Source organism: Anoplolepis gracilipes, chromosome 3 (genome assembly GCF_047496725.1).
Source record: "Anoplolepis gracilipes chromosome 3, ASM4749672v1, whole genome shotgun sequence".
Lineage (NCBI taxonomy): Eukaryota > Metazoa > Arthropoda > Insecta > Hymenoptera > Formicidae > Anoplolepis > Anoplolepis gracilipes.
Genome location: NC_132972.1, coordinates 7,568,139 through 7,592,818, shown reverse-complemented (window position 1 = coordinate 7,592,818; position 24,680 = coordinate 7,568,139). Strand labels below are relative to the sequence as shown.

The following is a 24,680-nucleotide window of genomic DNA, read 5'->3' as shown; positions in this document are numbered from 1 at the left end:
ACTTATTTTCACACGTTCTCATCCATATATTTATAAGAATAGGGGGCTCGCTGGAATTCTAGAAACATTAATTTTTATATTTCAAGTATCTATTAATCAGTTTAGATGTATTATAGGAGTTTGAAATCTTACTTTGCGGCTAGATACACGCTCAAACCACTACAACTCTGAGAATTTTCAAAGAATCACATTCAAATTTTCAGAAAATATTCTTGAATAATTGTTACGTAAGAAAATGTAACACAAAAATTCGATTTCTTTTACCTTCAAACCAGGAAATCCCTTCAAGTAAGCAAATTAAAAGTATGAGAGGCAACTTAAATTCCGAGAAAAATATCTTCCGAGAAGCTTTCGAACTTGCTGAATAAAATAGAAGAGACCTTCGTGAGTTTGTTGATGGACAGTTGATATGTTTCATGTGCCTTACTTTCGTGTAGCAATTCCTCTTTGCGTTTATTATTTCCAAGGTCAGTGTCAAACGACTGACAAATTGATCCAGTCGGCCAAAAAAATTACATGAATAAATATGACAAGATTTTAAGCAAAAATAAGTGGCCTAGGTACAGTTTTTATTTATCATAGACTTTGAAAATTGCATCGTGACACAATCTGAAGAAAACATGGTTATTTTCAAATATTCTTATATATAATCTTCTTATATATTATATTTAACAGGTGCAAATGTATTATTTTCAAACCTTAATTAAATCAGAACATTAATTTTAAGGATAGACTATTATTGTATAGATTATTTCCATCAATTTTAAATATATATTAAATAATAATTGATAATGAGAGAAAGAGAGAGAGAGAGAGAGAGAGAGAAAACTTTAAATATCTTTTTATTAGAGATGTTTCTTCTTTGTAAATATTTTTGGTTATATCTTTTAGTCGGTTCCAGGATTAATTGTACCATTGTCTCAAAAGGAACTAATGCTGAAATAATGACTAATGTCAACATAATGACACCTCTTGTACTCTTTAGCAGGGCTAATATGTAGCTTGTCACGAGCAGACACGGAAACTACTTTGCTCTTCGCGCCAACGACTTCCTCTTGAAATTGCAGGCTCCTTCATTGGAAGTACCGGCAAATATTGATTCTTGGAGGTGGAACGTTCGCGTGCGCGTGCGAGAGTTTACGCTCATATCCGCCGCGAGATTTCAGAATTTCTCGGGGTAACTTTTCGCATGCATGAATCGCCGTGTTACTTCACGTGTAATGTAATCACGGATCGCATGCATGCTTTCGTTTTGTAATTTGGTACTGTTGTCTATCATTTTGCCTGCGGATTTCGTGTCTCTATTTGATTAATATACACGAAATTCGCAAAAATAGCCGCGACGTTTAAGAAATCATAACTCGCGCAAAAATCGAAAATTTGCACGCTTTCTTTTTGAACATTATGATAACTGTATAATGTTAAATAATTAAATATATTTTTTACAATTTATTTTTTTTTTGTATATTAAATTGTGATTATGGTTTTAAATTTTTGGAAGAACATCTGTCTAAAAGTCAGTTAATTTATGAGTAATATATTTTTTATTACTATAAAATTAACTTACTTTATGTATATGAACGTTAATTTATTTTATAATAATTTGTAAAATATTAATTAATATATATATATATCAAAAGAGTATATATTATATAATTTTCAGATATACATATATAGTTATATGCTAAAAAATGTATTCCAAAAATTATTATTAAAAGTATTGTTATTACTACAAGTATTTAAAAGTTATTATTAAAAGTAACAAGTTTATAGTACTTGAATTAAAATATTACGATATAGTTCTCTCTCTTTTTCTTTTTTTTAAAAATAGAATTGTAACAGTATCGAAACGAATAATACTCGAAATTTATTTATAGAAGATTCTACAACCGCTGCCAACTCGAAGTGTTCAGTGACATTTACCATTATCTCGTGGCGAGACATAAAATTATCTTTGCAATCAGGCTATTGTCATTGCTACGGCTCAACAACACGTGTCTATACAAAACACCTTGGTTGAATGACTAGAATTTAAAGCTCCGCGCGAAATTCGAATTTTCCTCCGAATTTATGTCTTAGCGACGTGACAATTTGAATCGCTGTCGTCGATATTTTTCTTAGTTTGACGCGCGCCATCGTCGTATCGCTTTTATTAATCACGATCCACAAAGGAACGGTCAAGCAGAAATAGCCGACGTGTTGCTCACCGATACTCGTCTCCGCACGAGGTAGAAGCCGCAGTGCTCGTCTCCAGATCACTTTTAGAGTACGGTCAAATACAATGCATGATAAAAATTCGGAAACGTCCGCGAAGTGCGTGTGTTGTACGTATTTTCACAACGTAATCGTTCGTGATAGATCGAGCATGATCTGGGACATCGTCTCGACGTTAATAGGTGTATCATCAATTGTGTGAATGTCCTCGGGAAACATTATATAAATGCTTCTCTCGCGACACCCGACAATTTCAATTCCAACAACACCGACAATTGGCGACTTGTAAGGAATTTCGGTAAGTTCACAATTTTCAATTATAAATGTCAAAACAGTTCTTAAATGTAATTATTTTTCTATTTTAATTAATTTTTAATTTTAATTAATTTTTGCTAATATCCTCGTGTGCATATTAATAATATCATAGAGTCAAATTATAATAAATTTCTTAGTCTCAATTTCTGTTGAAAATTTTTGCTAGTAATTTTTGCTGTAAAAAAGAGAGGATTAATGAAAATATCGAAGATAGGTGTTATTTTATAGCAGCAACGAGTTTTTCCTATGAAAACAAAAGCAAAAACATCTACTTGACTAATAGTATCAAATTATCGATTTTCGCTGGGTTTATTCAGCTGTCGCGTCTATAATCATGTATGATAACACGGAATATCGTTGATATGCAATGAGTACATCAAGATTCATGGTGAAGTTCGTGATGTCCACGATATTTCAGGAAAGCGAAAGAAAATTTTTATCTGACATCGTAGATAAGTTTCTCATTCGAACCTGTCGAGGCATTAGGTCGAGACGTCAGACGACGAAGGTCTACTTTTTAGCAACCTTGACGAGTCGCGCAACCTTGTAGAGGCACTTAAACCACCACGTCGAGAGAGCCAGTGGTCGTGCTGTATTTTTAGTTTCGACAGATTTTCTAATTGATCTTGGATAACACATCCGACCAAACCGCGAGCACGTGTACTTATCGCAATGTTGCGACGTAAAAATAGAATGAAGAACGAGAAAGCGACTATAGGTGAGAAATTTAGTTTCGTCCTGCTTACGTCCAATTTCGATCAGACGTCATAAGTTCGGTGATATACAAACAGATTCCCACTGCTAAACTTTTAATTGACATCTCATTAATTGTTTTAATCCAATTTTTGATTTGACAGATTATAAAAAACTATTAAACGAATAAAATTAATGGAAATATACAAATAAAATTTAAAAATAAGGGGAATAAAAATTTTGTATGTTAAAATTGGTTAAAATTTGTATGTTAAAGAGTTAGAAAAGTAGAGCTTTATGACATCATCAAAGAGTAAAACAAATTTGACTGAGATAAGTTCAATTTTCGATGGTATAAACATACGAAAATAAGCCTTGTGTTTATTCGTAGAAAAGTGAGCAAATTGAGATGAGATTTATTTTTTCGTGCAACTAGAATCAAGCTTGTTAAAATTATACTGATTTCAATTCCTGTTCACTGTTAAAATAACGCTTTTGTCTCGCTGCCAAATGATCTGTCTGCTTTAATCAATTTTAAATCCGCGCCGCGCGTTTTAGTGTTTAAAAGCGAGATGAAGCGCCACAAATCGAGGCGCAATTAAAATTTTGCCGCGGGCTTTTTCGGGCATCTGGGGGAATGCGACGCGGTTGCTGAAATTCGCGCGAAAGCACATTCTAATTTTCCATCAACGAGGCATCAGTAGTAACACCTGGCTGAAATTCGCGCCTGCGTGATAAATGAAGCCTCTCGCTCCAGCCCTCGTGAGACTTTCGGTGCGAGGGTGCAATTTAAACTTTGGCCCAGTAGCCAATCAACCCCTTGACGAACGGACGATCCGAAGAAAGTCGATCGGTGCTGGAAATAAGTTCGACTCGCGCGACTCGATATTGCTGGTGCATATAATGCAACTCGTGCCACGAACTTCGTCGGCGCACTGTTTCCGAAAAGAAGATTATTGCAAGAATTGCATTCCAATCGCATTAATTCACGAATAAAAACATTGCGTAAAGGTAATATTTTTTATTTAATCTATATGTATTTGTTTACCCTCGGACGACCTCAATTATATTTATAGGCGGCATTTAAAAATAGAATATCTCATGCATTTATAAAAAGATTAGAGAAACACGGTTACATATTTTTAAGTTTTTTTCTAAATTATATTACTTTTCGAAAAATATTATTTAAAAGTTGATAATAATATATTTATTAATGATATGTATAATTTATATATGTATGTTATTATAAAGATCATGAGGTATTGAAACAACTTTTGCAATTCTTTATGCACAAAATAATCGCATGAAGAAAAGCTGCGAAAAGCGACGAAATTCTATCGTTCTCATCTAAAGCGCTTAATTGCACGATACGAATTTAGAAAACTCATCGCATAGAAAATACCTGGCTGTACAGATACTCGAAAGAGTCACGTTTTAGACCGTGACCCAGAGCACATCTACGAGATTCGATTGAGCCGAGAGGTCGCGTTAAACTTTTCTTGCAAGTTCACTTCAAGTCAAGATCCAATATTCGATGAATAGCAATGCTATTAAAGTGCGAAAAAGATTTCACAATTTATTCATTAATCAATTGGACACCTTTTTTATTGCATTTTTATTTGTATTTTGTATTAAGAAACTGAATATGTTTAAATAATTACTGAAAAATTATTATAATGCTAATTATTTAAAAATTAATATAAAATTATTTGTACGAAATTTGTTTCACAATTTTAGAAAATTATTTGTAATACTTTTTATAAAATTATTAACATAACAATATTTATTACAAATTTTTATCATTAAATTAAAATAATCATCTAAAATAGAAAAAACTTTAATAAAATTATTTATTAATAAAAATTTCTTAATTATAATATTAATAAAATATTTAAAAAATGCTGAAATGTAAATAATGAAATGGATAAATATTAAAAATTTGATGTAATTGATTTCTTTCAGTGTTTCCCAGAAGAGCAGATCGTAACGGTCATGGTCTTGAGCGGAGCGCTTACAGACTCCAGCTTCTTGGCTATCACATCGTTTAAAATCAAATTTAAACCGGTCAGTAACGTGATTCTTCTCTCGAGTACACTTGAGAGAAATTTTATAAAGAGTGTATTGTCGATTTTGGCAGGCATGGTTTTTCTCAAGATTACGATCGCGTTTTGAAAATTTCGACGATACGATGCTTGCTACTTCGAACCAAACGTTATTATTATTCCAGCTGATATCGCGTGGCACGTATATTAACACTTATTAGACTCGATGAATTGGCACGCGAGGAATCTTAATAGGTCGTATCGCGTCCAGATTGTCGAGGCTTTCGTTCACGTTTGCTTCGTGCGGCACGTTGGCATTTAGCCGCCGAATCTGATTGTAATTAATATTTACTGCGTTTAAATACAGTCATCAGATAATACTTGAAATTATACTTTTTTTGCATATATATGTATGTCGACTTAAAAATGTATAAAAAATTTTCTTTATAAATTTCTAAGTCGCTGTATTTACTTCATTTAAAAATAATTTTAAAAAGTAAAACATGCAATATAATTTATGTCACTAATGAGATTAAGAATTAATTAAACTATTTTTAATACAATGTGTGAGTATAAAAAAAATATAAATTATTTTTAAATTATCATAAATGCTATTATCTTCTTAAAAGATAAGCAAGCAGAGAGTACATAATAAAAATTCAAATTAAATTATAAAAGTCTTTGCCTTCCGCGATATAAATAAAAGTCTTTACGAGAGACAATGTACTCGGTCACCTATTAATTAACAAATTATATTTTTAATTTTATGTCCCCGGAATTAGAGTTTCGCAGAAGTCGCGTGCGTGAATATTGTTTCAAAAGAGAACGTCATGTTTCTCTCTTATTGTGAGTAACTACAGCTGAGGCATTTTTTCGTGGCCAAAAAAAAATTCGTATCTTATTCTTATTCGAACGTTTGAGCTGGTTTCAACGCCAAACTTGTCGGGGGTGCCGACCTTGGCACGGAAAGCGTCGCGTCTCTTCGAGACGAAGCGATTAGAAGCTCGCGTGCTCGGTTTTGTACACCTCACCCCCTCCTACTGGTCTTATCAGAGCTTTCTCTCTATTATTTGACGTTCCTCATCCATTTCTCGATTCTCATCAAATAGTCTTATCTACTTATAAATGTCACTCACGGATAACGTTTTGCACTATTTTCATAAAGTAATTTTCTCTATTTTCTCGAAATGCGCAGCTCTCTCCATTGATTTCTTATAATTTTTTAATAAGAAATATTATTTTTGCTAAAATACACATGTAAATGTTTTCTTTGATGTATTTTTTACACACACACACACACATATATATATATATATATATATATATATATTTATTTCTTTGATATATTTTATTACAGATTTAAATCTGTATAACCTAAATTTTATTTTTAAATCAATGTTTAAATCAATCTTTTGATTAAAGTTGGAAGTTTGAGATTTTAAATGTATAAGTATATATACGTAATAGTGTAGTGCTGAAAAGAAGTATATAACATTGTCTACTGTCTGCGAGTTGCAAATTAAAATCAATAACTCTATCTAAAGTGTCGCACATAAATATAAGTTACTTTTATCCGTTCTTAAAAAGGAATTATACGGATCAACTATTCAAAAGTTAATACATTTAATACATTTCAAAATTCAAAAATTTAACATTAGACAAAGTAGTGTTTTAGCTGTTTTTAAATATAAATTTTTTAAAATATAAAATTGATAATTAATTAATTTGTGAAATAAAATAAAAATTTTTATTTTCGTGAATTTGTGTACAGTTACTAAAATTTTCATGATGTGATAACTATAAAAAAGTTAGTTCGATATAAAATAATATTTACGATTTTGAGATTAAATTCGACAGAGCAAATCCTTACTTTAATTCACGAAATTAATTATTATTTTTATATTTTGAAAGGCTAAAAGATGCAAAATCAAATTCATAAATCTCAAAATATATTAGATGTTTTAACTTTTGATATCTGATTCGTACAATTTCTCTCCTAAACAATAACTCAGTTTCTGCCGATGCATTTATTCGCCTTTTTCATAAAACGGCCAACAAAAATGGCACGACTAATGACAGATTGTTCCGCGTTCGAGATTTTGAGTAAACATTACGTATACCGTAACGTAGTGGCTGCCAGAACGACGATTTCTCATGCAGCCCGGTCAATCAACGTCAGAAAGCACGCATAGCTGAAAGTCAATCAGACGAAGCTTCCGTCTGGCGTTGATCACTGACGTTCCCGCGATGGAGTTACAGCGGCCGAAACGACGCTCGACGTTCATAAATCAGCCTCGCGTTATACATGTATCACAAGATATCGATCTCGATGTAGATTTTATTTCAGGATGTATGTATATTCTTGATGCAAACTTGATAATGCGCAAGTACGCTCGCGACGCATCAAAGATGCACGCAGATATTTTTGTTAGTAACTTTAAGAAATAATAATTACCCCCGCATTTTATTCGGCAGGTGGAGAAAGTTGTACAGGGTGTGGTTATACTCGTGTATCCGATGACAAAGTTAATAACCATCTCGATAAAAGTGTACACAAAATATTAAAAAAGTTATTACTTTCGAAATAATTTCAGCTGTGTATACAAGAAAAGGAAGGGAGATAACTGTATATAATATGATATCAAATTACGATACATATACTTGATTAATATAGGGTGCTTCTTACAAGAAACGGCCCTCAAATGACTCTCTTCAATTTTAATGAAACTTGATGGATTTATAGAGGAAGTAAAAATATTCCATACATATATTTTTTATCGGCAACTAAACATGTTTAAGAGGTAAAATCAGTTCTCAAAAAGCGGTCAAATTTTCATTTTCTAGCTATAATTTCTGAACAAAGCACGATAGTATGATAATTTAATAAATGTACAAAATGTATAGAATTTTAATAGCTATCTACTATATAAAATAAAAATCAATTTCTTTTTTTTGCATAAAAAGATATGGAAACTCAATTTTATATATCCCTTAAATATGTTTAATTGCTGACAAAAAAATACATGTTAAATATTTTGATCCTCCCTCTCCCTACAAATCCACTAAATTTCATTAAAATCGGAGAAAGATTCTTGAGAGAGATTTTTCTTGTCAGTGATCTTGACAAAACACGTGTCTTAAGCGTCGATGTAGAATGATAGAGTTTCGCCTGACGTCATATTATTGAAATTTTAGCTGCAAACTAGAGATATGACATTTACGTGCCGCCGCGACAATAATCGTCGCGATAATATACGATTGCTTTGATTAATCAGCTGCTGTTATCTATCATTCTCGCGCCGACTCGGTTTTCGAGGAACATGACTGGTTTGCATAAACAAAAATGTTGGGAAAATATCATATAAAATTTCTTGCGCTCGACAAGAGCTTTTCTCTCTCTCTCTCTCTCTCTCTCTCTCTCTCTCTCTCTCTCTCTCTCTCTCTTTCTGTCTGATGAACGGCTATCGTTCTTCCGGCCATTGATCATCGCGTAGAGGACTATCCCTCACGGGATGTATGTGAACGTCGTATTTTACAGCATCCGATATTGTTCCATACGGTTGGCGTGCTCGCGTCGACACCGTCGGAAGCTTTCACGGAGCGACGCAATTGTTTGGATATGAAACAGTCTATTCAGGGGGAGAGAGCAAGCACGCGGGAGAATCGAGCGACGAAAACTCGATAACTGGGGCGATAACTATGTGCCCATTTACCATAGTCAGCTCGTGCCAGTTTCGTTCAATTCACGTAACCAAGCGAAATCTCGAGGCCTCCTATACCGGGGTCATGATAGTTATCGCTAATTTCTCACAAATTCTCTCCTTCGTCCCGATACAAGCTACCTGTATCTTTCGAAAGTCACAAGGTGCTCGACAATTTGAAATGTCCCTTGTAAAAAATTTGATTGCGCGTCTTCATTATTTTTTTTTATTTAACCCGAGGGACTTAAAATTTTGTTCGCTTAAAGAAGATAAAGCTTTAAAGTTTTAACAGTAAAATTTTGCACGCCGTCTTTACTGAAGCCTCGTTCAGATATTATCTTGGCTTCAAGGATCAATGGATCTCTCCTAAAATGTCAAAGGAGATCGATGAGTCGATATATATACGTCGAAAGTTCAAAATATTGGCGAGTGTCCAAAAACTACACTACGATGACAGAATTATATCGTGTTCTGTAACGGCACCAAAATAACCAACCGTAGACGCGTTTAAGAAATGAAAGGGATTTTATGCGCAAGAGTGAGATTGGTTTTACTATTCATTTTGTTCGTTTTTTCACCTAGGATTTGGAGTAATTTCCGCCGGTCGTAAAGTTAACGGCATGCCGGCACGAGTACAAAAGAGAAAAAAGGAACGTTCACTTGATTAGAAACGCCGAATAAACGAACGAAATGGGAAATTCCTCCTTTTAATCGATAGGCAAGATAGGTATTTGTTCTGGAGTATACTCTCGGGGAGTACATGATTTTGTCTTATTATGATTTGATTAGTCAAATAACGTATCTCGTATAACTTGACACTTGCAATATCTATGCAGTGTAATAATTGTCACGATAGCAGCAAACAAAAAATTTAAAAAATATGGAAATTGACATGCAGATTATTTACAAAAATGTATTAATGAAGATAAATAAATGTGATTAATAAAAAAAAAAAAAAAATAAGAAAAGTTCAATTGTTTCTGTCTGTTTGAAAAAATTATAAGAAATAAAAATAATCTATATATCAAATTGCTTGCTCAAGCTTCGTCACATATTCTTCATGATTTCCAACGCGTGTGTCGATGAACATCGTGGAACAAAAGGAGATGTAGGTCGAAGAAGCGATTTCAACACGCTTTGCCGGAAATCGCGACATTTACGTGACAGGAGAGACGATTCGCAAGCTCGCAGCGATAAAAGTGTCTCCCCGAGTGAGAGAGAGAGAGAGAGAGAGAGAGAGAGAGAGAGAGTGCGTTTTAATTTATATTACAGCCTCCACGAGAGTACTATTTCTCGGTCAAGCATAAATTTCGACCAAGAAAATATCTCGACTAACGATTATCTGTCGATTTTGTTGACAAAGTGCTCTTCTTTCCTCGTTGAATTTTACCATTTCCTAATTGCATGACATCAGCCCCCCAAAAAAAGCAAAAAATATATATCAAAGTACATCGGAGTTTTCGCTTCTTCTTTCTTATGCAAATCCATCCGCAAAATTGTACGCTAAATATGAAAAATTATAATTCTTGAATATACCTTTTTCCAGCCTCTCGAGTGCCGATCTTCGACGATGGTAGGCGATCGTAGAGTGAAGCTCGTGGCGAGCAATGAAACCACCACCACCACGTCGATGGACACCGGCGGCAACAACCACGTTGTCTCCACTGTACACCCGACCACCACTCAGCAAGTAAGCTTCTCTCTCTCTTTCTCTTTCTCTCTCTCTCTCTCTCTCTCTCTATCTATCTGTCGTCGTGGATTCTCGTTTTCATTACGTCGACGCGTATCATCGACGGATCGTCCCGCGGCCTCGAGAGAGCAAGAGTGGTAGTCTATCTCGCGGGACTCCTCCGCAAAGTGTCGTGACGCGTGGTATCACGTATTCAACGGCCCGTAAAGTTGGACACTACATTGTACGATTATTCCGTAAAAACAAACGGACACTTGCTCGGTTGACAGGCAGTTTGTGCGGTGCATACGCGGTGCATACGCGGCGCGTGTAACGCGCGAGACGTTTCTCCGGCTTCGGCGACCTCGAGATCTAAATCGTTCCCGAAGTAAGTTACTCCCATTTTCGACGCTTATTGTTAGGTATGTAAATATGTTCAGTGTGTACACAAAGAGCGATGGTACCAAGTATCTTTACAGTGCTATTATAAGAAAAAAATATTGTGTGTCGCTCTCTACTTATTTTTAATTTTAATGTTTATGAATATTTTAATATTGCTCCGATAACAAATTTTAATTATGCAAATTTACAGTCGCATATTATGATGCAATTGTTGGTAGAAAATTGTCTTCTTTATTCAGGTATCTCTTGTGTTGATTTTTTAAACATAAATTGTGAGCTTATTTGCGATTTAATTTTCAAAATATTTGTTACAGCTATTGAATGCCGAGATTTAATTAAAAGATTCAAAATTATTTTTCGTAGCTATTGAATTTTGAGATTTAATTAAAGATAAACCCTCTTGAGTTTTCTATTGATTGTGATCTTTTTTTATTATTTTGTGATTTGCAAGATTTTCGGAAGTGTCCAAGACGTGTAAGTGCTCGACAGATGAAATACATGAAGACGCTCGTGAACATAATAGGAAAACGCGAACGTGGCTCACGTTAGCACGTTAATGATGCATGTGTGTACATATGTACATATGTACATACGTACATACGCACACGAGGCACCGACCGACGCGAGAGCTTAACTGACGTATAAATAGCGCGGTTTAAAGAGAGCCGGCTAGAACTCTCTCGCGTGTACGTCTTGGGTGCCTATCAGGAAGGCGCGAGTCGCTTTCCGAGGTGGATCGCGCGACTGGAACAGATCCAGTGATTGGAGGCTGCGTGTGATCAACGTTATAGAAAGAGATCGAGATCGCGAAAAAAAAACAGTCTTTTTCAAAGTGCGCTTAATTCGTTAATCGCTTTTTCGGTTCTTATTTGCGATGAAGAATTTGTGATGTGAGTAAACAAGTGTGAGAAAAAAAGCGTAGAATCTTTGTTGATACGCATTATTTATGATACGCGTGTCTCATAATAGAGATAAATGATGTTTATTATTACACTGGAGAAAAAAATCTATTAAATTATATTCGATAATTACAAATCCACTGTCATTTGCTACATATATTATATAAATTCTTCTCGGCTGAGATTATATTTTGACGATAACTAAAATTAAAAAAAAAGACGGTAAAGATTTAAATATGTAAATATTTGTGGTAGTGTAATTTGTAAATTGAGGAATAATATATGCTATGGTTAAAAATTATTTAAAATGACTGTTTTTCTACTACATTTTAATTAGGTGATCATTTCTGTTGCAAATATTAAATTTCAAATTCCATTAAATTAAACTAATTAATTAAATTACAATTAAATAAATCAGAGAGATCTTATAAATTTAAAGCTACATATTAATTTCAAATAACAAATTGCAAATTTAAGCAGCAATAACGAAAAAAATTTAATTTATTAAATACATTAATAAATTTACGAATAATTGAATCGAGCTCTGAGATAAAATGTCAGTCGTGACACGTATACACGTGTCATGAATATTTTTTTCTCTCGAAAATAATGCTTCTCGTTTCGTGCGTGTTCCGACAGAAAGTTCGACGAATCCTCGAGGAGCAGGCCAGGTGGCAAGAGAACGGGTCACGTAGACGCGTCAAGTGCACATCGGGTACTGCTTGTTGCGTGGTTAACAACTACAGCATCATCGCCTCTCGAGGCGAACTCGCTCGAAATAACCGTGCCGTGAGTGAAACAACGGCGCCCAGCGTCATCGCCAAGAAACGGGCATCGTCGATCGTCAACGGAAGGATTCACTCCAAGGAGGAGACCACTCGGAGCGATATCCTCGCCGAAGAAACCTCGAGGAGACCTAAAAACGTGTCGAAGGATTCGACAAGATCGGGAGAAATCCAGCGAGGAATAGTCAAGTCCGCTTCCGTTCCGAAGGATTTGAAGGAAAGTAAGTATAATTGAAAATTGTACAATTACCAAAGATTAAATCTAAATCATCTAGTGCGTCTGTTGGATAATAATTTTTAATTTTCTGACGCGCAAAAAATAATTTTTTATATTTCTTTATACAATCGTGCACAGAAAAAAAAATGTTAAATAACGCATTATTGCAGTTAAAATTTATTTTATTAATTTAGTAACATTATTAATCAAATTAATACATGGAATGTGTAATATTGTTGATGCAAAATTATTTTTTAATAATTTCGGTTATTGTTGAAAATATGAAAGAATATAAAAAATTATTTCTTATCTTTTTTATAAAGAAATATTTATATTTATAAATTAAATAAATTCATGACGCGCAAATAATTTTTAAAATTTTCTTTGCATCGAAATGTATAATTATCGTTTTTTTGACATAATTTTGAAAAAGTTTACTTAACTAACACAAGATAATACTTTTGTTCAATATTTTAATAACTCTACGTTAAATTATACGTTAGCAATTAAGTTTTATAATAATGTAAATTTTTTCTTTGTTTTATAATCTTCAATAATTAATTTTCTTAAAGAAAATATTGTTGGACTGTTATTAGCTATTTGCATTTTAAGTATGTACTAATTTGCGATGAAATGATTTTCAACGGAAAAATCTTCTATTTATACTTTTCTAATGACTACTTAATTGTTGAAAAAAAACGACAATGACGTACATACTTCGTATTTTGCACTCTTTTGTTTCTTTCATTACACAGATTACTGACAAACAAAAATTAACGATAATCTCACACTTCATAATTTCTTATTAGAATTGCAAATAAAATTAGACAGAATTTTTTTACAAGTTTAACGCAATAAGCTTATGCTCTTGAAATAAAACTAAACATTACAAAAGTAAATTGACTAGAATGATTGAATATCAATAAAATTATTCTATTCCATTACATAGTCCAATTACATTTACAGAATTAATTGAATTATCATGGAAATAATGTAATTTCTTTTATTGGAATTATAATTATTTGTGTAATTTCCGAAGGAAACTTTATATAAAATTATATTATTTAAATATAATTATAATAATTGTAATTATTTAAATATAATTATTTAAAAATATATGTATATAATACATATATAAATTAAATGTTTAAGAAATTCGTGCATCAGGCATGTTAGAACTTGTCTATGCAGACCGGAACGAAACAATAGTAAGTTTACCTTTGCATCGATTCTAATGAATGAATTCACGGGAAGTTTTACACGATCCGTATTTGCGTAAAGTGTAATATATTTTACGATCTAAATACAAACATCTGCACGCCTGTATGCGTCTATTTAAACTCCCAATCAACGTGGACGCTTTGCAAAGTGACACCGGCCAAATATAGAACGACGGCTCGTGCAGGTCTTCCAGCGAGAGAGAGAGCGTTACAACGAGTGCCGGAGGAGGGCATCCTGAAGAGGTCTTCCGCCTTCCTGACGAGCTTGGCGCATCATCCCTCCAGCAAGTTCGTCGAGAGGAGCTCGCCGGACGAGTCGATCAAGTTTCTTAGGCCGTCCGACGGTCACGGTTCCTCGTCCTCGCGATACTCCAGTCTGAAGGGATACTTCTCGATCCTGACGAACGGCGACGCTCCGCCAGTGCGTGTTCTAAGACAATCGCCCAGCGTTCAGACCTTGTCGACGAGCTGGAAAAAGAAGGGCGTCGGAGTAAAGAAATCGGTCTCCTTCAGCTCCGACACCAGCTTCGAGGAAAAACGCGCGCCCTACCGGAAGTCCGCTGTTCACGAGGTTAAAGTCTACCGCAAAGGTGTGCTTCAAGGTAAGTCGTAATATTCATTCGATAAGTTTACGAATTTTCTTTGCAACTAGAGATGTAAAAGACCACTTTTTTCTAATAAAAAAACAGTTAAAATAAAACAATTTCTATATATTTTGAAAATATAATACTATTTTTTTATTAATATAACAAAAAGAGTTAGATAGAGTTTTATACTTTTAATTTATCTTTTTTTTTTTTAAATAAAATTTAATGAATTAATGAGATTTTTGCGGCAAATTACATCAAATACAATATAATTTGTATATTTCAATCAAATACAAAAGAAACATTTTTATTATATATTTAATTAAAAATTATTCAAAAATTATATCGTGTTTATTATTATTTTAATCACAAAAATCTCATTAATCCGATAAATTTACCTAAAAAAAAATAAGAATTTTAGTTTCTCTTATTACATTAAAATATAGTGAAATATATTTTTAAAAATTGCAAACTATGTTTTTGTATCTATAATAAAGACAATTTATTCAATTTTTATTTGTTTTTGAAAATTTAATTAAATTTAATTAAAAATAGTAATAACATAATTTATTTAACCAATTTGAATGCGATCTACTTTAAAAGAGTAGTTCAATATTTTACCTAAAAAAAGTTAAAAATAATGAAAAATTAATTTACAAAATTATAATATAAAGATGTTAAATATTTAAAAAAAATTAAGCTTGTTCTTTTTTATTTATATTTTTAGTCGCACACATTTAGATAAAAAGGTTAATTTGGTTTATATTAAATGTATAAAAAATAAATTTACTTCAGCGAATAACGCTTTAATAGAAATTCATTCTTTTTTGTTATCGCTATTAGTTTAAATTTTTTAAATTTATTATTGTTTTTTTATGTAAATATGATGTAAAATCATTGATCGTTATCATTACGTAAACAACGATGACTTGTTGAGATTTTTTTGTATGTACAAACTCTTCTCGCGTTGATATACGTCACGTTTGTTAGCGCCGGGAAATTGATCTCAATGTGTGACTTCAGCCGCGATAAAGTACACTAACTGATAAGAACAATGTTTGAATCTCGATAAGCGCTCGTTTCACTTTGCAACGGAAGAATCTCACAACCGTATCGCGGATCAATTCTTTAGAATTTAGCAATGTGTGATGACATTTTGATAAATTGAAACAAATTATCGGCGTAAGTTACCGCGAATTTTGATTTATATATGAAAATAACTGTCTCTTTAATTTAATAACAAAGATAATATTCATCTAGAAATGTTAGAAGCTTTAAAGTGTCGCTTGCAATTTATGACAGTGAAATTTAGAATAACATGCCAACTTCCCGAATCATATTTCTGTATGCAGAACAAGATTATTTATTCAGTAGTAAACTTCTAATACATCTCGGGCTTATGTATTAGACAGTCAGTATTGCACAAGTAATTTAATAAAGCTTATCCGCGTGATTAAGATGTCAATCTCAAGGCATTATGAAAATATATACAAAATATAACGAATGCATATCTTGCAGATCGCGCGCGAGAAGAAACGACGATTAAGACGAAGGTGCCACCCTCGTGGGAGATACCCTCCGGGGGCCCTACGGCCCTACTGAGGGCTGCCAGAGAGGCGGACGATTCCGGTCTCAAAGAGATCGTCGCACAGGCTCGGAAAGTAGGACTAAAGGGTATGGATGTCAACGTAGTCGACAGTAGCGGAAGGGTGAGTAGAAATTTTCTGATTAATCTCATTAGTGTCTAATTACCATCTCGCGTGCTATAATTTTTAAATTGCTTTACAATATCAAATTCTCTGCATCATTTGTACTTTTAATTCATGGTCCGAGGCAAAGAAAGTTCAATGTGTCAAACAGTTCACAGATTCTTGGAAAAAATGTCGCAGAAGAATAGAAATTAAAAAATGGATAAAAAATTATTAAATGTTAAACAGATTGATTTAACGAATTGAGTGCCGTTTGCCTTCAATTGCTGTGAGCTGATCTCGTTCGAAATTCTCTCAAAATTGCAGCATCGGAAGAAGAGATAGTCGTTTGGATTACGCTAAAACGAATTCGACGGATTGGAAAGCCGGCGGCAATCCGTAATTAACTGCGCGCGATTCGCGATCGATGAAAGTGCAATTAAGGCCGAGCGAGTCGTGCGCGACGGCAGAAAGCAAATTTTGCCTTCGAATGAATCTATTTTTAAATCACCTGGTTGTGTATGTGTGCGTGTTTGTGTGTGTTGTGAGGAGGGAAGGATTCCAGCATCGATGCGCGCGAATTTCGCTCCTCGAAAAATGCAAGCAACAACTACAAGTCCCTGCGGGTTGCTCGACGATTGATTGTCGACGAACGGGAGTTAACTGTAACGTGAAATATGGAGATGAATATCTTGTTGCTCTTTTCATTCTTCTTATTATTCGATAAAATAAACTAGCATAAAAAATAGATAATCTTTATACCATTAATATAAAAAAATTTGTATTATATATATGAAAAAGCTAATATAATTGTTCAAAAATAATTTCTCTTTCTTTTACAATCTAAAACAATTATTTCTTACTTTTAACAATATTTAATATTAATATAATATTGTTTTAATCAATATTATATTAATAAATAGTTTAAAAGAGTACATACATAGAAAAAAAAACTACTACTTCTTATTTTGAGAAGAAGTTCTTTATTCTCGACATGTATTATAAATCTCTTGAAATGAGATTATGTAGCGTTACACGAATATAAATTGCTTGCTCGAAGACATTTAATATAGTTATCAAGAAAATTATTCAAGAATAATTTTCATTTTTCATCATCAATTTAATAACGAAAACGAATGTTGGCTAGACAAATATATTTGAACAGAAGAATTGTTATAATAAAATTAAGATAATATTATATTCTTGAGATGACTATCATAAATTATAATATTAAAATAAAATTATAATATTGTTGAAATTTAAGATTACCAAATCTTTATAAGAAGATTGTATATTGTTTCTTATGCATATGAAACAATAATTGCGTTAACTAAAGTATATATGTTTTAATTTAATTTAATTTTTTTTTCCGTGTACCAACATAATTTTGCGACTTTTTAAAATTTTATCTTTAAGTTTCTTCTCAAAAAGATTCACTTGATTAATCTAAAGAGAATTCAGTTTGTTTCGTGCTGCTTGGCACTGCGGCACGCCTCGATCAGATAATCGGCGTAATTAGCGTGGTGTGTTTGAAGAAGTTTTCTAATCACTGACGAAACTCTGTATATAATTAACCGGTCTGTTTTCCGGCCAGCCTGCAGATTTAAGCGGTAGAAAATCGATCCGACGAAATGAATTTGACCGTCCATATGGTCGGTGATTTTCCGACGATGCGATTCGACAAGAATTCCATCGCTCTCAGTGATTTTATTAGCGTCTACGTAGACTCTTGTGCACATCACTTCGTGGAAAAGTACCGAATTGCTCGTCGACACTCAACTGTGCGACTAGTCGAGCGTAAAATGAAAGGGTTCCTGCCCTCTGACAGATATGTATAAGGTTACCACATTTTGGAGGCAAACATATAAAACTGCCCTAAAAACGGGGAAGAAATATATTTAGATTTAGCGAGTCTACAATTATCTTTATTATAAAAATTTAATCGCGCCAGCTTATAATTATATGTGAATTATATAAATATTTATTAAATTTAAAAATGCTTCGTTAAATAAGCTGTAGAAGCGATTAATTTTCGTTTAATTAAAATAAATATTGCCTTTCCATTATAAAGAATGTAATAAATAATTACAGGAAATAAAATTTAAATATATTTAATGTGTAACATATTACTTACTTGTTAGCGCACGTTGTGCGCAAGGTGCCATGTATAAATGCGAGAAATTCTGAATGATAAACTCTGAGTACCGGAAGTAAACGCGCGACGAGAGTATTAGCTCGAGAAGAGATATTACAAGACTGTAATTAACCTCGTCTCGAAGAATAATCTTGATGACGAGAATTTAACATCTCACAATGATAATTTGAGATTTTATTTATTATTATCAAACGACTTCATACGAAAATAGGACTGAGATGATCTCTTGAATAGCAACAACGTTGTAATTTTGCGCTTCGTTAAATTTTTCACAATCCAATATCTTACAATTAGACTGCACGTGGTTTTTCGAAATTAATCGGCGCTTCTTGTATTCCGAAGATGCGTAATCTCGATCCCTTACGGAAGTTTTCCCGCATTGTGTGACCGCATTCCGTATGCGATGATGCGCAGCAATTAAAGTCGGGATCGCGCTTCGTCTCTTCTTCCGTAGAATGCGGTCGACCTTCGCCGTATTAAGGAAACGAAGGGAGGCGATGTAACTGTTTCGGTTAATTGTGAGGGATAATCTTGGTATTGTAACTTCTAAGATCGCACCGGGAAGAGGATGATTACGAGTCGGAAAGCGCGTCGCGTCAAGAAATTACGCTCTCGATCTCGATCGATTGGAACGCGAGACGTATCAACCCTGAGATGACATTGGATAGATAATCGATTTCCTTAAAAGAAACGAGAGGAATGTCGATGATGATTCAACGAGGCTACGGATCGATAGATCCGCGCGAGGTTAACATGCGATTTATAGAAGTCACTGAAGTAATAATGATGTAGATTCGATGTCGACTTATTACTTATTATATATAAAATTGCTTTATTTTTGTTCTGATAAAGATAATTTTAAACGATCTATGATTAGATATTTAGGACAGAATTTTATCTATAATTCTATGCGCCGTGTGTGCAATATTTAGAGGATTACAAATACTCTACGTAACAGAAAACAACACAAGATATAAACGAATTAAATTAAATTACAAGATATAAAATTATAAATAGAATTGTGGTCGCAACTTTTTATAAAAAAAGTAAACAGAAAAAGAGAAAGGAAAAAAAAAAATAAGGAAAAATGGGATAAAAAACCGAAACCTTCGGAGAAGAGTTAAATATTTCTCGAGTAAAATGCAAAATAATCACTTTTTATTTCTAATTATTCGAAACTTTCATTAATACTTTTTCTATTTTTATAATAAATAATAAAAAAATCTATAAAAGTGTTATTAAAATATTAAAAAAAGATTTTTATTAAAAAAATCGAAAAATATATAAACTATTTAATTCGCTCGTACAGTTTTGTTTAAATTGAATGAAAGAGAACTCGCTGTATGTTTGCCGATTTACATTTACGATCCGCGCATCGTCTTATAAGCAAATGCGTCTTCTTCCGACCGTTTGTTAGCATAGCTATATTTTAACATCTGTTTGTATACTGGCGCATGCTGACGCAAGCAAAGCAATAATGTTCCAACGTTCAATAGCCACTTAATAAATTGATTCTTAGCGGATATTCCATTGTTCATCACGATGTCGACGACGTTAGCAGACAATGACGGAATGAGAACATCTAACTACGAGAGAACACGTCGTACATTTCACAATCAAGACGTAAAACATGAGTTTCACTTCTCCTTTTCAATTCAATATATTTACATGTCAATCAAATATAGCAACATATGAATAATATTTAAAGAGAAATACTCCTGCTATAAATACTCGTACTTCGTATTAGTTGAACTAAAATCAATAGACATGACTGAATTATATAATGAATGAAAATGAATGGACATGACTTAATTTAAGCTCTGATTTATCCGTGTTTAGTCATTAATTTAGATTTAATGGATTAAATCCGCGGAACTGTGGAATCTCGCATGGTTTTTCGTGTCACGGTCAAAGAGACATAAAAGAGACATTGACGATCTATTGGAGCGGAGAGGCCGCAGAGTGAATAATGTTTCGCTCGGAACAACGAGAGTTTACGTAATCGAGCGTGCTCTCAGTGTAAACTAAAACGGAATTATTTGTTTGCGATTGCAGACGGCCATAAGCTACATGGCTGGAAATGGTGCATCGACGATGCTGGAACTGGCACTGTCTTTTGAAGGCGTAGACCCGAATCTGCCCGACAACGAGGGTAACACGCCGCTCCATTTTGCCGCCCAGGCCGGTGAGTGTGATCGATTATGTTACAAATAATATCGCGTAATGAATCAATGTCTCGTGATGTATTGTAATATTATGCGCGATGCACATAACATGGGTGAAGGATCAATACGACCTGTTGAGAATTAATTTTCTGTGATTCTGTGACTTTACAAAATCTTATTTTTCTAAATCATGATTTATTGAATCATAATTAATTCCTCCAATGATTTCGCTGAAAGTCACATGTCCAAAATTATTAGGCATCCTTCATTTTTTTATTTCTTAATAAATGTTAATAATTTCTTATAATTGATGTCAAAATAAATATTGTACAACACCACCGATTTTAATTAACTATTTATGTAACAGTTGTTTGAACGATGCGTTGACGTTTTATCTATTGGCAATTTTAACTTGCATATGTAATAATAAAATTTAGACTTTTCTTTACTCTCACTGAGTTCAAGACATTGTAACATTTTAGAATACTTATTTATTAGAACAAACGGAATTAGAACAACAGAATAAACGGAACTAGAATAATAGAACAAAGAGAACTTAAACAATAGAACAAAGAGTAGAGGGTACAATTTAACACACATGCTTTGTTAAATTTAAAACTGTCTACAATCAATAGTTTAAAAACAATATGTTTTATAAACACAATTACACAATAAATTCCGAGAAAATGTGCACACATTCTTAACTAGTTTCAAAAAATCATTGAAATGAAAAGTAATTTGTTATATGTTTTAGAAATATACTAAAACTAGAGTACACAATAATTTTTGTAAACATGTTGTATGATAGTATCGATGTCATGTTAAAATATTGTATATTAATCTGATATTTTAAACTCAAGTCTTGAAAATTTGGAATGTATTTCTGCTTTTTTGTCGCCTTTTTGAGATTTAGAATATATCATGTTCGACAATTATATCCAATGTTCCAAAAACGTACCTGGCACGATACGCAAGAAGGAATAGAGCTGGCTGCGTTTATTCATAGGAAAAGTTACAAGAATAAGTATTGCATCAATCGACCCGCAAGCATAACTGTCAGTAGGCGTCAAAAATGCGTTCCAATTTTCATGGAAATTTTTTTAAATTTGTTCATTCTGGAACAGTCTCTCACCCTTCGCTGCAGCTTGTTTAAGACATAATTTATCTCAATGTTTATCTCTGCTTCTTTTTCGCCGTTCAATTATCCGCTCTTAATAAATGATAAACGGCAGCCACGTGGTAGCAAAACGACTATATACATCCGTTGTCGAATCAACCATAAGCATAAAAATATAATAAAACAAAGTTGAAAGTGCTTGTTCATGTTTATGACTCAAGGCGTTTATAGTCACAAATAAAATTAGCAAATAATAAAGAGTTAAAAGCTGTTTGCATATTTTCTTTTATTTTACACTTTATATTTTTTTTATCATATACATATATTCTTTCAATACAATGAAATAAATATTAAAGTGTATACATCATTTTGACAAATTTCGCGATTAAATTTATTTATTTAAGAAAATGAGAAATTATTTATTTTAAAAAATGAGCATTTTTAGTCATATAATCTTTTCTCTGTCAGATTTTTTACACCCTAAGATATACATATAGCGATGTATCTTATGTTATATTTTTATGTAAATGAGCATAATGAATAGTGCAGTGATTTTTAAAAAAGTGTCTTTAGAAAATATTGGGAACCCGATCTAAGCCTAATGCCAAGTCTGCCGGCAGAGTTTTCGTGTGGGCACAGGGATCCCATCGCGTCACAGGCGCCGAAAATAGCGAGAACATCGGGGCATTTCACGCTGCTTCGCGATGACGCGTGCCATAAAACGTTCCGAGCCAAAACATCACGAGTTATGAAATATATTAGGAATTGCGCGCGAAAAAATGGCATGACGATGATATCAGTACATGTTCCTTGTCACGTGTCTGTGGACAGGACAGACCGAATGCCTCAACATCCTTCTACAGAGATGTCCGGACATCGAAGTGGACGCTAGGAATACCTTGGGCTTTACCCCGCTCATGAAAGCTGCCCTTCAAGGGAGAACCAAATGCGCCAAGATTCTTCTGTTTGCCGGTGAGTTCAATTCGGTGCAATTTTAATTAATGTCAATATTAATTTTAGAATTTGTTAACTAATATTTTTAAAATATACGCAATAATTTCACCGAATTCAGAATATCCCAAGAATATTTTTAAAAATTTTTATTATTTCTGCACATAAAATGTTGTTTAAAATTTATCATCAATTTTTAGGTGCAAATCCCACATTACGCGACCATGGTAGAGGTTTAAGAGCCGAACAGTGGGCGAGGTTCTGCGGCAGATATATGTGCGCTGAAGTGATCGAAAGATTCGCGAGGCATCGTTTACTGGAGAGGACGACGTCCTGTCGTTGGGGCAGCGAACCCGAACTCGCTGCGAAAATATTACAAGGAAAAGTACGTTGCCATCGAATCTTCTAATTCGCATTTCCTTTGCGCGGAAGATATAAATCTTACATAAATTATGCATAATTTGCAGGTGACACCTGTACCTACGCCTTTGCCTCAACCTTCTTCGGGGTCGTTGAAGTCGAAAATAAGGAAAGTCTTTCGCACTACCTCAAGTCCAGATAGAAATTTCTCTCTGGTATCACAACTCACCAGCGCTGCTCTCTGCGCGAGTAGTCCAGCTCTGCCAAAACCATCACCTGTTGTAAAAAGTCTTCTGCGACCACTGAGTGTACCCCAATTAAGGTGTGACATTTCTTAAGAAGTCAAAAATAGTCTTGTCATTTGCACAAATAATTTAAAGCTATTCTTTGCGCAGTTTTCAAATTATTTATTAAATATTAAATTTAACTTTATTTTGAGAAAATAATTTATTTATTAAATTCTTTATTTATTTAATAAATTATATTTATTAAATATTAAATAACTATATTCTGAAAAAATTGTGCCATTTTTCAGGGTGACTTTGGTTTCACCGCAGGATTTCTTGGAGAAGACGTCGGAAAAGTACGGGACAAATTTTACGGATAAAATTGAGAATTCCATGGCGAAACCGCCGCGTTCGAAGAAGAAGAGCAAGTAGTCTAACGTGAAGCTATCGCGACTGCGAGCCGCGTTTAATCGACCGTTGCGTTGAACAATCGCGAAAGAAAATTATACAAGTATGCTTGACGTAAAACAGCGAGATGAAAAGAGTGATTTGTGATCCTAAATACCATTTACGTGTTATCCGATTCCACTGTTGCCTATAACCGAACGGTCGATCGTCGATCCAGAGCCGCGGTCCTCTAAATAAATCTCGTAGGTTTCCCGGTATTACGTCGCTAAGGAAATATTAGCGATGCATTTCTCAGATGATGACGTTCGCAAAGGTCAGAGAAAGAAGATGCTCGAAATCTCAATCGCTACCCGATAAATCATGATTATCAACCGATTTGCTGGTTAAAGTGTTTTCATATTTACGGCCCGTGCTCGAGATTGTTTTGGATGTAAACCATCGTCACGGTCGGAGGGTCGAATTTTATTTTTAGTTTAAGCTTATACAATGAATCGCGTGCGATGTGGAAGAAAAAGATACAATTGCGCAGACGCGATTACGAGAGATTCTGTAAAATCACGCCGACTGATCGTGATACGGGAAGATCCATTAAGAGACTTCCCTGACTTTGTCATCTTACTGGTAAATGGGATTTTGATTTTCCTAGAAAATGCAAATGTGATCTCCAAATCGAAGCAAACTCGAAGGATGGATTTTTTAAAAAAATTAGAAAGAAAGAGAGAAAGAGAGATGATTGAAGAGCGAGCTTGCGATCAACATATCGCAAGTGTTCCTCTAACTTATATAATACACGTTTTACCTACAAGATTTTATATCGATGCAGTTATATTGTCAGATGGTTGTTTAAATAAATGTCTCATTAATC

The 24,680-nt window shown here is 33.6% G+C and overlaps 1 protein-coding gene across 3 annotated transcripts; it reads left to right on the top strand.

Annotated features, from left to right (window-relative positions):
- The first annotated feature begins 1,941 nt into the window (after positions 1-1,941).
- LOC140663398 (uncharacterized) lies at positions 1,942-24,678 on the top strand. 3 transcript variants are annotated; one of them, XM_072887510.1, is made up of 11 exons: positions 1,942-2,512; positions 5,185-5,286; positions 10,512-10,655; positions 12,575-12,941; positions 14,343-14,759; positions 16,263-16,453; positions 20,643-20,772; positions 22,701-22,841; positions 23,021-23,205; positions 23,288-23,502; positions 23,716-24,678. In XM_072887510.1, exons 2-11 carry the CDS (start codon positions 5,215-5,217, stop codon positions 23,837-23,839), a joined length of 1,986 nt encoding a protein of 661 aa, XP_072743611.1. In that variant the 5' UTR covers positions 1,942-2,512; positions 5,185-5,214; the 3' UTR covers positions 23,840-24,678. The 3 variants fall into 3 exon arrangements, with proteins under 3 accessions (XP_072743611.1, XP_072743612.1, XP_072743613.1); XM_072887511.1 differs by lacking the exon at positions 5,185-5,286 and having other exon boundaries at positions 1,943-2,512; XM_072887512.1 differs by lacking the exons at positions 1,942-2,512; positions 5,185-5,286 and adding an exon at positions 4,095-4,233.
- The last annotated feature ends 2 nt before the right edge of the window (positions 24,679-24,680 follow it).

Coding starts and splice junctions, on each gene's coding strand:
- LOC140663398 (XM_072887510.1), top strand. CDS start 5,215: ATGGTCTTGAGCGGAGCGCTTACAGACTCCAGCTTCTTGGCTATCACA. Junction 14,760..16,262: donor CCGCAAAGGTGTGCTTCAAG/GTAAGTCGTAAT, acceptor CATATCTTGCAG/ATCGCGCGCGAGAAGAAACG. Junction 23,206..23,287: donor CGAAAATATTACAAGGAAAA/GTACGTTGCCAT, acceptor CATAATTTGCAG/GTGACACCTGTACCTACGCC.